Raw genomic sequence first — 13267 nt, forward strand, 5'->3', positions numbered from 1 at the left:
CTGGACATAACTATCCAGGGGTCCCTTTACCTTATACCTAGTCTGATTGGGTATTAAAGCAGCTTCCTATGTTCATCATTTTGGGGTTTCAACTGGATACCTGCAAAGCCCCCACATTTTTAGTGGGGTAGCACTGTGGAAGGGTGTGTGTAAGAGTCACCACCATTAAAAAGACGAGGAAAAAGCATTATGAGAGCTCAAGGACACATTCCAGCTAGGCAAATGCACAAAAGGTCCAAGACGCAAAGCAGGGCCGGTGAGGGGAGTGGCCTGTAGGGTGTCTCAAGGGCCAGAGAGAGATGCCTCAAGGGCCACATTCCACTCCCAAGCGTAACGTTTATCCCTCCTGTGCTACAGTCTTCTACTAATTTGTTCTTCATGCATTCCTGTGAGGTAAATAGGACATCAATATCCCCCTTTTATATAGCCAGAACTAAGGCGCAAAGAACTCCATGGAGAAAGGGAAGACATACAAATAAGATAAATGCCTATATAAAAAAGTAAAAAACAAATCAATATAAATTGTTTTTTATTGTTTTTTAAGCACAAAGAAAATGTTACATTTTTTTAAACATGCAATGGTTATGGTCCTTTTATTAGGAAAATGCCAATGTCAAATTAAGGAGAGTTTGCACATAGCATCATTTTATATTTGGCTCAATTTACAGACACAATCAATAGGGAACATCATAACATCTTAAAAATTGTGAAGTTATGAATATATTGAAGCCAGGTCACACAAATATATTAAGGCACAGCAGAACATTAGTTATATTCAGAGAAAGTTATTCAGTTTGGGAAACAGTTTCTGTGCATTCTGGGTTGTTATGCCTATAACTTCTTCCACTGAAATCCCTTTTATTTTAGCGATGTATTCTGCAGCAATGAAGACGTTCTTTGGTTCATTTCTCACCTGAAATACAAATAAGTGATATTGGTCTCCAGCGACATCTATGGCTAACTCAGTTTCTGTTTAGGTTCAAATCCTCGTACAATCGTAGAGTTGGAAGGGATAATAGTAATAGTAATAATTTATTATTTATACCCCGCCCATCTAGTTGAGTTTCTCCAGCCACTCTGGGCGGCTCACAATTGAGTATTAAAAACAATACAGCATTAAAGGGGCATCTAGACCAACCCCTGAAATGCAGAAATCTTTTGCCCTATGTGGGGCTTGAACCCATGTCCCTAATATTAAGTGTCCCATGCTCTACCGACTGGGCTACCTTGTTGTGCTCTGGCTCTTATTAACGGCACCATTCTTTTTATCCACCTTTGAAACTGACGATTTTATGATATTCATGACTGAGCCCTTTACAGAGGTTGAGGCCCAGTAGGTCGGCTTACTGCACTCAAGCCTCCATTTACTCTACCCAGCCCTTTCCCAACACTGTCAAGACTTCTTGAGGTCTCCTCCTCCCAACTGTAGTTGTTTTGCCACACCATCACTCGGCATCTCAAGCAGAAGTTGGCTGGCCATCTGTCATGGGTGCTTAGCTGAGATTCCTGCGTTTTGGGGCTGAACTAGATGACCCTCAGGGTCTCTTCCAACTCTACAATTCTACGATTCTATGATACTTTACCTGTTTCTCAGGGCCGAGCGCAGGAGAGTCAGTTTCTAAGCAAATGTTTTCTAGGGGCAACTGTTTCACAAGTTTCTGCTTCTTGAACAAAATAAGGAAAGCAATTAGCATCATCGTTCTCCAAGCAGCCAAAATAAACATTTAAAAATTTGAACTGTCCACGGATTAAATAAGTGTTTAGTTGAGCCTCCTTTACCCAAATAATTAAATATTAATACTGCCAAATCTTGAATACAAATGCCTTTTCTGAGGACAGTGAAAAACTTTTTTGTTTATTAAATTGTATATTGCCAATAATTGGAAGCAGTTGTTAATGTCTTCTTTTCCTTTCCTTATTTCGGTGACAGGAGAACCAAAATAGCTTCCAAAAATTAGTGTGTCCTCATCTCCTACTGATTAAAGAAATCAATCAGCTAAAGCAGAGGTGGGAAATCCTTTTGGCTCCATGTACCAGATTTGAGATATGAACAAAGAACCTTATAGCCAGAAGCCAGGACTTCTTGAATCTCACCTGCTCACTCCTTATAATAGATGGAGGAATGGAGAAAAAATACCCAGCCTTCACCCCTTCCATTGCCACCGACGGCTTGCCATCAAACGCATGGAGCAGCACCCTTTCAGCACCTAAGGAGAACGACAGAAATCAGGAAAAGAACTTTTGCTTCCTGTAGAAACATCAAAGCGCAGACCAGGCAGTGAATGTGATCCAAAGATCCACAGGGCTCTGTGGCTAGAGGCCCACTTGTGGGATGCGGCTCTACAGAAGGGTTTATATCCCTTTACAATATATTAATGTTATATTTCATATTTGGCTGTGTGATCTCCTGACTTGCCTGGCATGACTCTGACCCAAACCCCAAAATGCAGCCAGCTGACTGCTGGCAGGCCCAGCTGCACTGGTTGCCAGTACGTTTTCGCAGAACAGGTGTTGATCTGCAAAGCCCTGTACAGCCTAGGACTCCGATATCTTTCAGGACATTGCCCCCAATATAAACCTACCCAAACCCTTCTCTCTTCAACTGAGGCCCTCCTCTAGGTGCCCCTTCAGAGGGTGTTGTGGCGTTCGTACCGAGCCCCCAGTCGTTTCACGGACTATTGACCCGTACACCACTAATCCGCTGCCACCAACCAGGTCCTCTCCGGTAAATAACTTAGTCTCAGTCAGGTTCTTAAGTTAACAATGAAGATTGTAGTTTATTGCAAACACAAATAAACTTTAAATGCATTCGAAACGCTGTTACCTTTTATCCTTTTATCCTCTTAGTCTTATTTTATTCTGTCTCTAACTCTTCTACCTCCCCTCACACAAGAACCAACTGCACTAACTGTCTCTCTATTTCCATCTGTCTGCCAACTGCTTTCCCAACTGCCTTTTCCCAACCAACCAACCAACCAACTACTAACCAACTGTCTAAACCTTGGGCTAAGCCCTTTTATAAACCTCTGCTTTTCTATTGGGCTACCTATTAACTCTTTCTCTCCCCCTGTACAGACATTTTCAAAAGAAGGGGCAAACGCCGCAGGTGGCAATAAGAGGGCACTTTTAGTTGTGGCTACCAGTTTGAGAAATGCTTTCAAGGTCTGCCTGCCAACATCATTAGCACCCTTTCGGCCTGTGGTAAAAATGTATCTCCTCTCCGAGGCATTTGACCGACTATGTCCTGCTGCTTATTGCTGAACTGTTTTCCGCTGATGACGTTTCTGCTATTTGCTGGGTTGCTTTATGGATCACTGTGATGGCTTTAGTGCATTTCCCCCTGGTTTTATGCTATGTCTTCGTCTCTTAAGCCTTTGCCAATTGCTTACAGACCTTATTGGAGTAAGCAACTAGTAAGTCAAATAATGTTATTTATAATAATAATAATAATAATAATAATAATAATAATAATAATAATAATATCATCTAAAGATAACTTCCTTCTAAAGTACAGTGCCCAGGGCCTTCAAAAACCTACACTTGTGCCTCTAATTGAGAAGGCTCTGGATCTTATGCTAAAACAGATGTGTAAGATTGGCTGAGCCTGGATAGCTCAGATGGTTAGAGCGTGGTGCTGATAACATCAAGGTTGCAGGTTCGATCCCTGTATGGGGCATCTACATAGTCCGGCATGGACTTTACAATTCTATGATCCTATTTCAGGCCTGCTTCTTGTTTCTGGTCTAACATCCAAAGGGGGAAAACCTGACTGTCCCCCACAGTGAACAGGCCCTGCGTATTTTGGCAAGAAAACTAAACAAACCGAATGAATGTAAATAAAACAAAACATTATACCTTGTTCCTTTAAGAGGTTAATGGTTGGCCTTCCAGCTGAGCGGGAATGGACATTTCTAGGATAAACAAGAAGAACAAAAGATATCAGCAGGAGTTGTTAGCAAAACTGTGGGCTGGGTTTTCATGGCCGGATAAACCACTTCCCTGGGTGGAGTTTTAGCATTTTTTATGTGATTAAGCTTGAATCAAGTTACATTTTTTAACTCTGTTTTTATCAACCTGAAGCCTTCAGAACAGGGCTATTAAAAATTATGTAAACAAATAAATTGCACTTTGATGGTCCACTGAATTGCTGCTTAAAGCAAAATAGGTAGGAAGAGTTATTGCAGAGTGCCTGGAAACATCTCAAAAGAACTATGCAAAGATTATACAGCAACACAGTCTGTAACCCTGAAAATACAGCAAAAACACTTCCTCCATTAATACGAGGAATAGATAATACAATAAATTGCATTAATAATTTTAATTAGACCACAGCATTTTAGACAATAAAGGTAAAGGTAAAGGTACCCCTGCCCGTACGGGCCAGTCTTGCCAGACTCTAGGGTTGTGTGCTCATCTCACGCTATAGGCCGGGAGCCAGCGCTGTCCGCAGACACTTCCTGGTCACGTGGCCAGCGTGACAAGCTGCATCTGGCGAGCTAGCACAGCACACGGAACGCTATTTACCTCCCCGCCAGTAAGCAGTCCCTATTTATCTACTTGCACCCGGAGGTGCTTTCGAAATGCTAGGTTGGCAGGCGCTGGGACCGAACAACGGGAGTGCACCCTGCTGCGGGGATTCGAACCGTCGACCATGCGATCGGCAAGTCCTAGGCGCTGAGGTTTTACCCACAGTGCCACCCGCGTCCCGAACATTTTAGACAATGCTCTGGTTTAATTAGCAACTGAATTCCAATCACATCAAATGATGTTTTCATTCACAAAAATAAAACCAATTGTCTCTCTTGCAACATACACAAGACCTACAAAGGCAAATCGAGTTGTTTTGCCAGCTGAATCTGCTTGATCAAGACTTGTCTTTGCCCTTCCTTCTGCTCATCAGTGCTTGCAAATCTGGGAGTGAAATCCAGACCAACCTGCAGGAAAAATGGGAGACGGGAATTCAAAAACACTGATAGAAATTAGGAGCACTAATAAAAGCAGACTTAACCCCAAAGTCTCCTATAGCAGTTTACACTTGACAAAAAAAGGTACAGTGGTGCCTCGCAAGACGAAATTAATCCGTTCCGCGATTCTCTTCGTCTAGCGGTTTTTTCGTCTTGCGAAGCAAGCCCATTGACGGCTTAGAGGATTAGCGCTATTAGCGGCTTAGCGGATCAGCTGATAAGCGGCTTAGCGGCTTAGAAAAAGGGGGGGAAAGGAAAAAAAAACCCGCAGGAACTCGCAAGACATTTTCGTCTTGCGAAGCAAGCCCATAGGGAAATTCGTTTTGCGAAGCACCTCCAAAACGGAAAACCCTTTCGTCTAGCGGGTTTTCCGTCTTGCGAGGTGTTCGTCTTGCGGGGCACCACTGTATTATTGAAGACCTGCTATTTTTGTGAAACACCCAAGGTCCTTAATCAAGCATTTAATCAGCAGTCCAATATGTTGACTGTTGTGAAAAATCCAAGAACTTGCTTAAAGTTTAAAGGGCTACATCTGACATGACACAATTTCTACATCAAAAATATTTCCTTGTATGAAAAACTGTGCTACTCACATGCAGATCATCATATGTGACAACTGCATATATGGGTGGTATAAGAAACAACATGTATAACTTATGTTAAAAATATTTATTTTCTATATTTATATCCCACTTTATATCCTTATATGAAATATTAATTATTATATAGGATGGTCACAGATATACATTATTTCAGTGTGTGCACACTTTCTGGAACACTATAACCCAGGCTTCCTCAACCTCGGCCCTCCAGATGTTTTGAGACTACAATTCCCATCATCCCTGACCTCTGGTCCTGCTAGCTGGGGATCATGGGAATTGTAGGCCAAAAACATCCAGAGGGCCGAGGTTGAGGAAGCCTGCTATAACCCATCACAGCTTCCCAGAACATGTTCTGTACTCAGCAAATTACATGTGGGGTTTTTTGTCATGCAAATATTTACACGACAAGCATTTCACATTGTTTTGTGAATCGTCAACACAATCCTCTAAGTGCTTAATTAGAAATAAGTCCCACTGAGTTCAATTGGATTTACTCCCAGTTTACATGTGCATAGGAGTGCAGCCTAAGGTTGAAGTCTTATGCACACTTACCTCAAAGTAAGCCTTACTGAGCATAACGGGACTTACTTTTGGGTAAACGTGCAAAGGATTGTGCTATGCAGCTGTAATCCTAGGGACCTACAAGTAAAAACATTTAGGGTTGTGCTGCCCAGTGTTTTTGGCAGCTGAACACCAAAAGCTATAAAGATTGTACTTACTTCTCCGATAGCCAACAAGCAGTCCTTATAGAGTTCTATGAGTGGCAATGCTTCGTCCAGATCCTGCACAAAGATTTTGTGTAAGTGTGAAATGAACACTTAGGCCTCAAACAATTACAGTAGACTCAAATGTCTGCTTCACTTCCCACCACTATTTCTCTCTCCTATTCCTATTTTATAACCCACTTTTCCTCATAGATTCCTGCAACTTGTGTACATTTAACTTGTGCGCATTCAGATTTATGTGTGTGGCAATTAAATATTTTTTTAAAGGGGGCAGGGTTCTGGGGAAAATGACTTTGGCAATCCCACCTGCCATTGAACTCAGTGGGCTTTTGACCATACGTGATTTGGGATTTATGCGTGATCCCTGGAACGTAACCCCCACGCAAGCTGTGGGCCTACAGTATTTAAGTAAGACACCACAGATGTTTTAACACATCTTTCTTGGATCATAGTTTTGTTCTTTGCTAATTGCAATTCTGTATAGCTAAAGCAATGCCATTTTGCTGTAGGCAGTGCCTTGTCCTGTTTAAGTTAGGTCTGCGACGTCAGCCTGGCAAACCCCGTAATCTGGGTTGTGGCATATAAACTTAATGCAGGGATAGTCAACGTGGCCCACTCCGGTTCTTGTTGGACTCACAGCCCAAATAGCCAATGGTGAGGGATAATGGGGCTTTTAGCCAAGCATTCCAAGCTAAACACATTGTAAGTTTACTTAAGAGCAGGGACAGGGAACCTGTACCCTACACCTACCAACAGATGTGGCTGCACTATAATGCTCAGCACCCTTGGCCATGGACTATGCTGGCTGAGACTGTGGGGAGCTAGAGCCTAACTACACCTAAAAGAGTTACAGGTAGGTAGCTGTGTTGGTCTGCTGTAGTTGAAACAAAATAAAAAAAATCCTTCCAGTAGCACCTTAGAGACCAACTAAGTTTGTTATTGGTATGAGCTTTCGCGTGGTATCTGAAGAAGTGTGCATGCACACGAAAGCTCATACCAATAATAAACTTAGTTGGTCTCTAAGGTGCTACTGGAAGGATTTTTTTTATTTTGTTACACCTGAAAGACTACAGATTCCATGATTAAGAGGCAGACTATGTGCATAGTTAATCACACATAGTTATTTTGTTACACCTGAAAGACTACAGAATCCATGATTAAGAGGCAGACTATGTGCATAGTTAATCACACTAGGATGCTTCAGATTGGTTGCTTTTATTTTGAAGACACAGGTACAGGTCCCCACCTAGAGCATGCTTCCTATCTGGACCGTACCCCTACACTAGTTTCCCCAATGAAAATTATTATAGGGAACCTGTGCTCCCCTCTCCAGATGCTGCTGAACTACACTCCATCACCTCTAGCCAGACTTTTAAAAAGCATGTCTTAACTGTTTGCTATCCAAGGTACTGTTTTTTTTTTTTAAATATTTTTTATTAAGGATTTTCTTGTTTTACAGAAGTGTAGTGCCTCGTTTTTTTTTTCTTCTTCTTCTTCTTCCTCTTCCATGTAACGTTTTTACAAATCCGTTTCATTTGTTGAGGCATTAGGGGGAGAAGGAAACAGAAAGAAAAAAGAAAGGGGGGGTGGGGAGAGGGAGGATGGATGGGGGTGGGGTCGGGTGGCGGTGTTTCTATTATGTTTAATGTATGTAGAGTTTGGTGTCAGCGTTGCTTGTGTTGTTCACTTGTGTTCCTTTGGTGGTGAGAGAGGTTGGGGTTGGCTTAGGGTGTGATTGTTTGCTTGTGATTGGCTGTGGTGATCTTTGTTTTCGTGTGTGAGTGAGGTGGGTGGGTGTTTTGGATCAGGTTAGCCATATTGATTTGTATGCTGTTGGTGGATTATTGTCGTTGTCCTGTTGGGCTGTGTATGTGATAAAGGGGAGCCATACCGGGGTGAAGGCGTCTTCTTCTGTTTGTCCCCGTGTCAGTTTCAGTTTATTAGTTAATTTTTCTAGTAGGGCTGTTTCCCATACTATTTGGTACCATTGGTCCATGCTTACTCCTGACAGGTCTCTCCAGTGTCTGGTTATGATGTTTCTGGTTGCTGAGAGCAGGTGGGTTATAAGTTCTTTGTGGTGTAAATGGGCATTGTTGTCTTGGAAGATGTTTAGTAGGGCCAATTCTGGGGTGATGTCTATTACTTGCTTAGTTATTTTACATATTTCGTATCCAAGGTACTGTTGAAAATCACCTCCTGACAACACATCCCTGCTCTGAAGTAAGCTTGTTATGCATCTAGCTTGGAATTATGTGAACCTCCATTGATGACAGCTAAGTTGTAGATCTTGCTTAGATGCCTAAAAAAGGATGGGAAGTTATTTTGCCCAGCACCAATTTTTATTTTCTTTCTGATGCTCCTTTGAGGATACCTCTAGTTTGCTCTGGGAGAGCAGGAGACAGGGAAGAAGGGGCTCCATATAAAAAATAGTGCTGCAAGACCACATGCAATAGGAACTGATAAGTTTACCTGGCAAACTGAAAAACAGTACAGAAATTGTTAACTGCTGCAATTGTAACTGGTTGCCATTTCACCTTTAACGTAACACTGCGATCATTTCCCGTTGGACTACTTTGAACTGGATGGATGCCCAGACATGGAAAGACAAATCCTGGGTACCTGGATACAAACAGGTGTTAAGTAATGGGAAAGGGCAGACATGTATTATGGTTAAATAAAAAAGAAAGAGGACTAAAAAGGTAACAGCTTTTGCTATTCCAATCAACACAATCACTAAGATTTTATTGCTCCTATTTTGATTGCTTATGAACAATAGCATTTTCAAATTTTGCACTCTGACCGTGAATGTCTCTTAAAGCACCATTGTTTTATTTACCATAACATTTTCCACATAAAACAAGACCAGAATACATTTATTTTATGAGATAGTGACAAGCTCAAGAGCATTCAGTGAGTCTTGTGGGATTACTGATCTCATCAAGGTTCAACATTCTCTCCCAGGTCCAAGTTCAATATTCCACCTGCTATGATTGATTACTGTAATGTGTTTTAAGCAGGGCTACCCTTGTATATGGTCCAGAAACATCAGCTAGTGCAGAACGCAGTAGTAAGACTATTCACAGCAACAGATTACTAGCAACATGACACCCTGCACTGGTTGCCAGCTTGCTACTGGGCCAGATTCAAGGTAGTTGTGTTAATTCAGCTTGGACCCAAAGTATCTTAAGGACCATCTGATTCCTTGTGCTCCACCTTGATCATTGAGAGCCTCTGATAGGGCAGTGAGTTCTGGTGGTTCCCTACACTCCTGAGGTTCGATTTGCCATCATTAGGGCTGAGCCTTTAGAATGGCAGGCCCTGCATCCTGCATTCATTCAGATGTCTCTTGTTGCTTACACAGGCTTTTGCAACATAAATTTTCTTTTTAATTTGATCAGTATGTATTAATGCTTTTAATAATGTATGAATTATGTTTTTAGATATATCTTTGTTTATTTTGTTTTTCTATACTGTATTCTGTTATGTTCTTTTTTAATGAGAGTGCAGCTTATAAATTTGTAAATAAATAAGTATATTGCACTGATTCTCCATTATATCACTATGAATCTTTTTTTAAAAAAAGAATATTTCAAGTATCACAGAATCAACTACATCAAATTGCTAAAATTTATAAAATACTATGGGAAGGCTCCAGAAGTGTTCCTTTTGCTTGGAACACTCCGGGCATTCCAAAGTCCAGTGAGATTTTTTTTTTCTTTTAACAGCACATGGTTGTTAAACACAAGCTCCATCATTTAGCCTAGACACTGAGGTCCAGCTCTGAGGGCCTTCTGGCAGTTCTTTCACTGTGAGAAGTGAAGTTACAGGGAACCAGGCAGAGAGCCTTCTTGGTAGGGGCGCCCACCCTGTGGAACGCCCTCCCATCAGAGGTCAAGGAAATAAACAACTATCTGACTTTTAGAAGACATCAGAAGGCAGCCCTTTTTAGGGAAGTTTTTAATGGTTGATGTTTTACTATGTTTTTATATCTGTTGGAAGCTGCCCAGAGTGGCTGGAGAAACCCAGTCAGATGGGCAGGGTACAAATAATAAAATTATCATAATCTCACAATGTAATTTTGACTTAAACCAAAAACAGTTACCATGCAGCATGACAGAACTGTCATATGAGAAGCAAAATCCAAAGTATCTGGATGTGCTAAACAAGTTGTTCATTATTTTGGATTCTAGCCTGTAACTATTTTCTACCTTGTAAAACAGACTGAAGAACTAGAAACTTTGTTACCTTTCTGAAAGTTGAATAATTTTTTCAAAATCTTCTCTGTATTCAGCAACTACCACCAGAGCCAAAACTTTACACTGAAACAACATGGAAAAATGTTAGCTACAGTTGACAATAACAATGAGAAGTCTTATAATCTGATCATAAACACATCTGTTTGAAATTACTGATTTTGCCATATCTTCCTTCCAAATAAATGTGATTCCTGTTTCTTAGTTTACCTTAAAATGGCTCGGCCTTTAGGAGAAGTTAACTCAAGGAAGTTCATGGAAGAAAAGTTTTCCATCCCCCCTCATAACTGCTACAGGTACCTGAAACCCCTCAAAAAGCCTTTCCAGAAAGGGAGGGGGGCTTCCTGAACAATGTGGGATGGAGTGGGGGGGGGTCTGGGGGGCTCCATGAACTTCCTCACTTATCTTAGGCTCCAAACTCGATTTTGGTAGAATCTTCTTTCCCCAGCAACTCATTACCTGTTGCTCAGGAGGGGTCCTGATCATTCAGAGATGATTTCAGGGGCTGCAGAGGACTGCAGAAGAGAGGTGGGGACAGACTTTGCTTCAATTAACTTCCTTAAGTTAATTTACCTTAGTATACAAACTAAGCCCTTGAGCTATCAAAATCTATAGATCTACTGCCTATAAAACTTTAACTGCAAAAAATATATAGATATAACTACAAACCTTTTTTGCTTCTTCCAATACACTTTCAATGTCCTAGAAGATAATAAAAATATACGTAATTATGCTAGCAGAATAATTTGTAAACAAGGGGAGAAAGCAGTAGAAATGGCAAATGTGTCCTTTCTCTTTCAATAACTCTTTGCTCCTAAAAGTGGGCAAATATTACTTATTGAAACCGCCACTGTCCCTTATTTCAAACAGAAGGAAAGCTATTACTACTACAACTACTCATGAAAGTGTTTTTCCTTTTCAATTCATATATTCAGGTACAGATAAAGGCAAACAAATGCACATTCATTTTGCAAAAGTAAAATGAATTTTTTTCTGGTTTTATGTTATATGGGCCATAGATGAGCTGTTTACATTTTTACTGATCAGTACTGGAGACATCTATCCCCTTTCACACGGGGACTGAAGTAAATTCAGATGTCCCAGACCGAGAGGTCTTGCTGAGATGAATAACTGCGGAAGGAGATGGGGCTTTTCACAGAATCAGAGCTGGAAGGCCTCACTGAGCTCGAAACCATGACCCTGAGATGAAGAGTGTCTCGTGCTCTACCGATTGAGCTATTTCGCCTGCACATCCTCCCCGGGGAGGAGGCATGTTAATTTTACTTGGTAAACAAATACTGCTTCCAATCTGGAAAAGAAATATGGTTTGTTAATGCCAGACATTAAGTAATTCATACTTAAGGAAGCTAATAGTAGATAGCATGCGACTTTATGCATGTGTATAGGGAAGTTTGTAACGTTTGACGTTTTATTATGTTTTTATATTGGTCAACGAAAGAGCTTTAAAGACTGTCTCAAGGCAAATCTTAAAAAATGTAGTATAAACACCGACAACTGGGAAATACTGGCCTGTGAGCGCTCCAGTTGGAGAACAGCGTTTTCCAAAGGTGTCATGGGCTTTGAAGACACTCGAAAGGGAGAAACATGCTAAGAGGAAGGCACGCTTGGCAAATTCACACCGTGATCAACTCCCGCCAGGGACCCAATGTCCCCACTGTAGATCCAGAATTGGCCTCCACAGTCACTTACGGACTCATTGTTAAAACCGTGTTTATGGAAGACAATCTTTCTCGGCTACGAGTGATCGCCAAAGATATTCTGAAAGTTTTTGACGTTTTATTATGTTTTTATATTCTGCTGGAAGCCGCCCCGAGTAGCTGGGGAAACCAACTGGCCGAGATGACTGGCAGAATCCGTGATCTGGGAGAAGAGAAGATGGAGGAAGACTGGGAGAAATTCAAGATGTATCTACAAAAACATTGTAATTTGGTTGAATGTTAAGAAGGATGCTAGATTATAAAAAACTGGCCACCACTAAACTAGATTTAAATTTGATGATAAGTGAGACTAAAGAAAATATAAAATTTTTTGGAAGAAGTGCTAGATTATATTTGAATGAGTGGACATGAGATTGTAAACAAGTTGATAATTTGTTTGGAAAAAATTTTTAACGATGTAAATGGGAGCGGGAGACGTGAGGGAGTCCAAAGAAGTGATGAAATTGTTGTGATAGAAGTAAGATTGTTTATTATGTGTGCATTTATATTTAAAAACCTTAATAAATATTTATAAAAAAAAAATATGAAAGTTTTTGACGTTTTATTATGTTTTTATATTCTGCTGGAAGCCGCCCCGAGTAGCTGGGGAAACCAAGCCAGAGGGGCGGGGTATAAATAATAAAATTATTATTATTATTATTATTATTATTATTATTATTATTATTATTATTAGGGTTAGCCACCGTAGGAAACCGTAGGAAACGGGTCGCTGGACCAGATGGGTCCTCGATCTCACCCAGGGAAACTCTTCTGAGATGAGAGGGAGAAGGAATTATAAGCGGCGGCGGCCAACCGCAGGGTGCAAACCGCCCCGCGCCGCCCACTCACCCCTCGGAACTCGGGCGCGGCAAGGTGGCAATGGCAGTCCACCGCCCCCATCTCGACGACGCGCGCGGAACCGAACGCCGAGGGGGCCTCGCTTTCCAGCCGGACCTATTTTGCCGAAGCTCCCTCTCTCTCTCGCGCGCGCGCACAGCCAACCCG

The 13267-nt window shown here is 41.4% G+C and overlaps 1 protein-coding gene across 3 annotated transcripts; it reads right to left on the minus strand.

Moving 5' to 3' along the window:
* Positions 1-512: 512 nt before the first annotated feature.
* On the minus strand, positions 513-13245 carry TATDN3 (TatD DNase domain containing 3). 3 transcript variants are annotated; one of them, XM_081854982.1, is made up of 10 exons: positions 13112-13245; positions 11214-11246; positions 10537-10610; positions 8826-8910; positions 6286-6348; positions 4825-4934; positions 3856-3911; positions 2095-2207; positions 1584-1661; positions 513-913 (listed from the first exon to the last, which is right to left on the minus strand). In XM_081854982.1, the coding sequence occupies exons 1-10, from the start codon at positions 13160-13162 to the stop codon at positions 776-778; spliced, it is 801 nt and encodes a 266-aa protein (XP_081711108.1). In that variant the 5' UTR covers positions 13163-13245; the 3' UTR covers positions 513-775. The 3 variants fall into 3 exon arrangements, with proteins under 3 accessions (XP_081711108.1, XP_081711107.1, XP_081711106.1); XM_081854981.1 differs by having other exon boundaries at positions 1584-1664; XM_081854980.1 differs by having other exon boundaries at positions 10537-10612; positions 11215-11246; positions 13020-13226.
* Positions 13246-13267: the final 22 nt, after the last annotated feature.

The sequence above is a fragment of the Podarcis erhardii genome, assembly GCF_964252035.2.
Source record: "Podarcis erhardii genome assembly, chromosome: 3".
Classification (NCBI taxonomy): domain Eukaryota; kingdom Metazoa; phylum Chordata; class Lepidosauria; order Squamata; family Lacertidae; genus Podarcis; species Podarcis erhardii.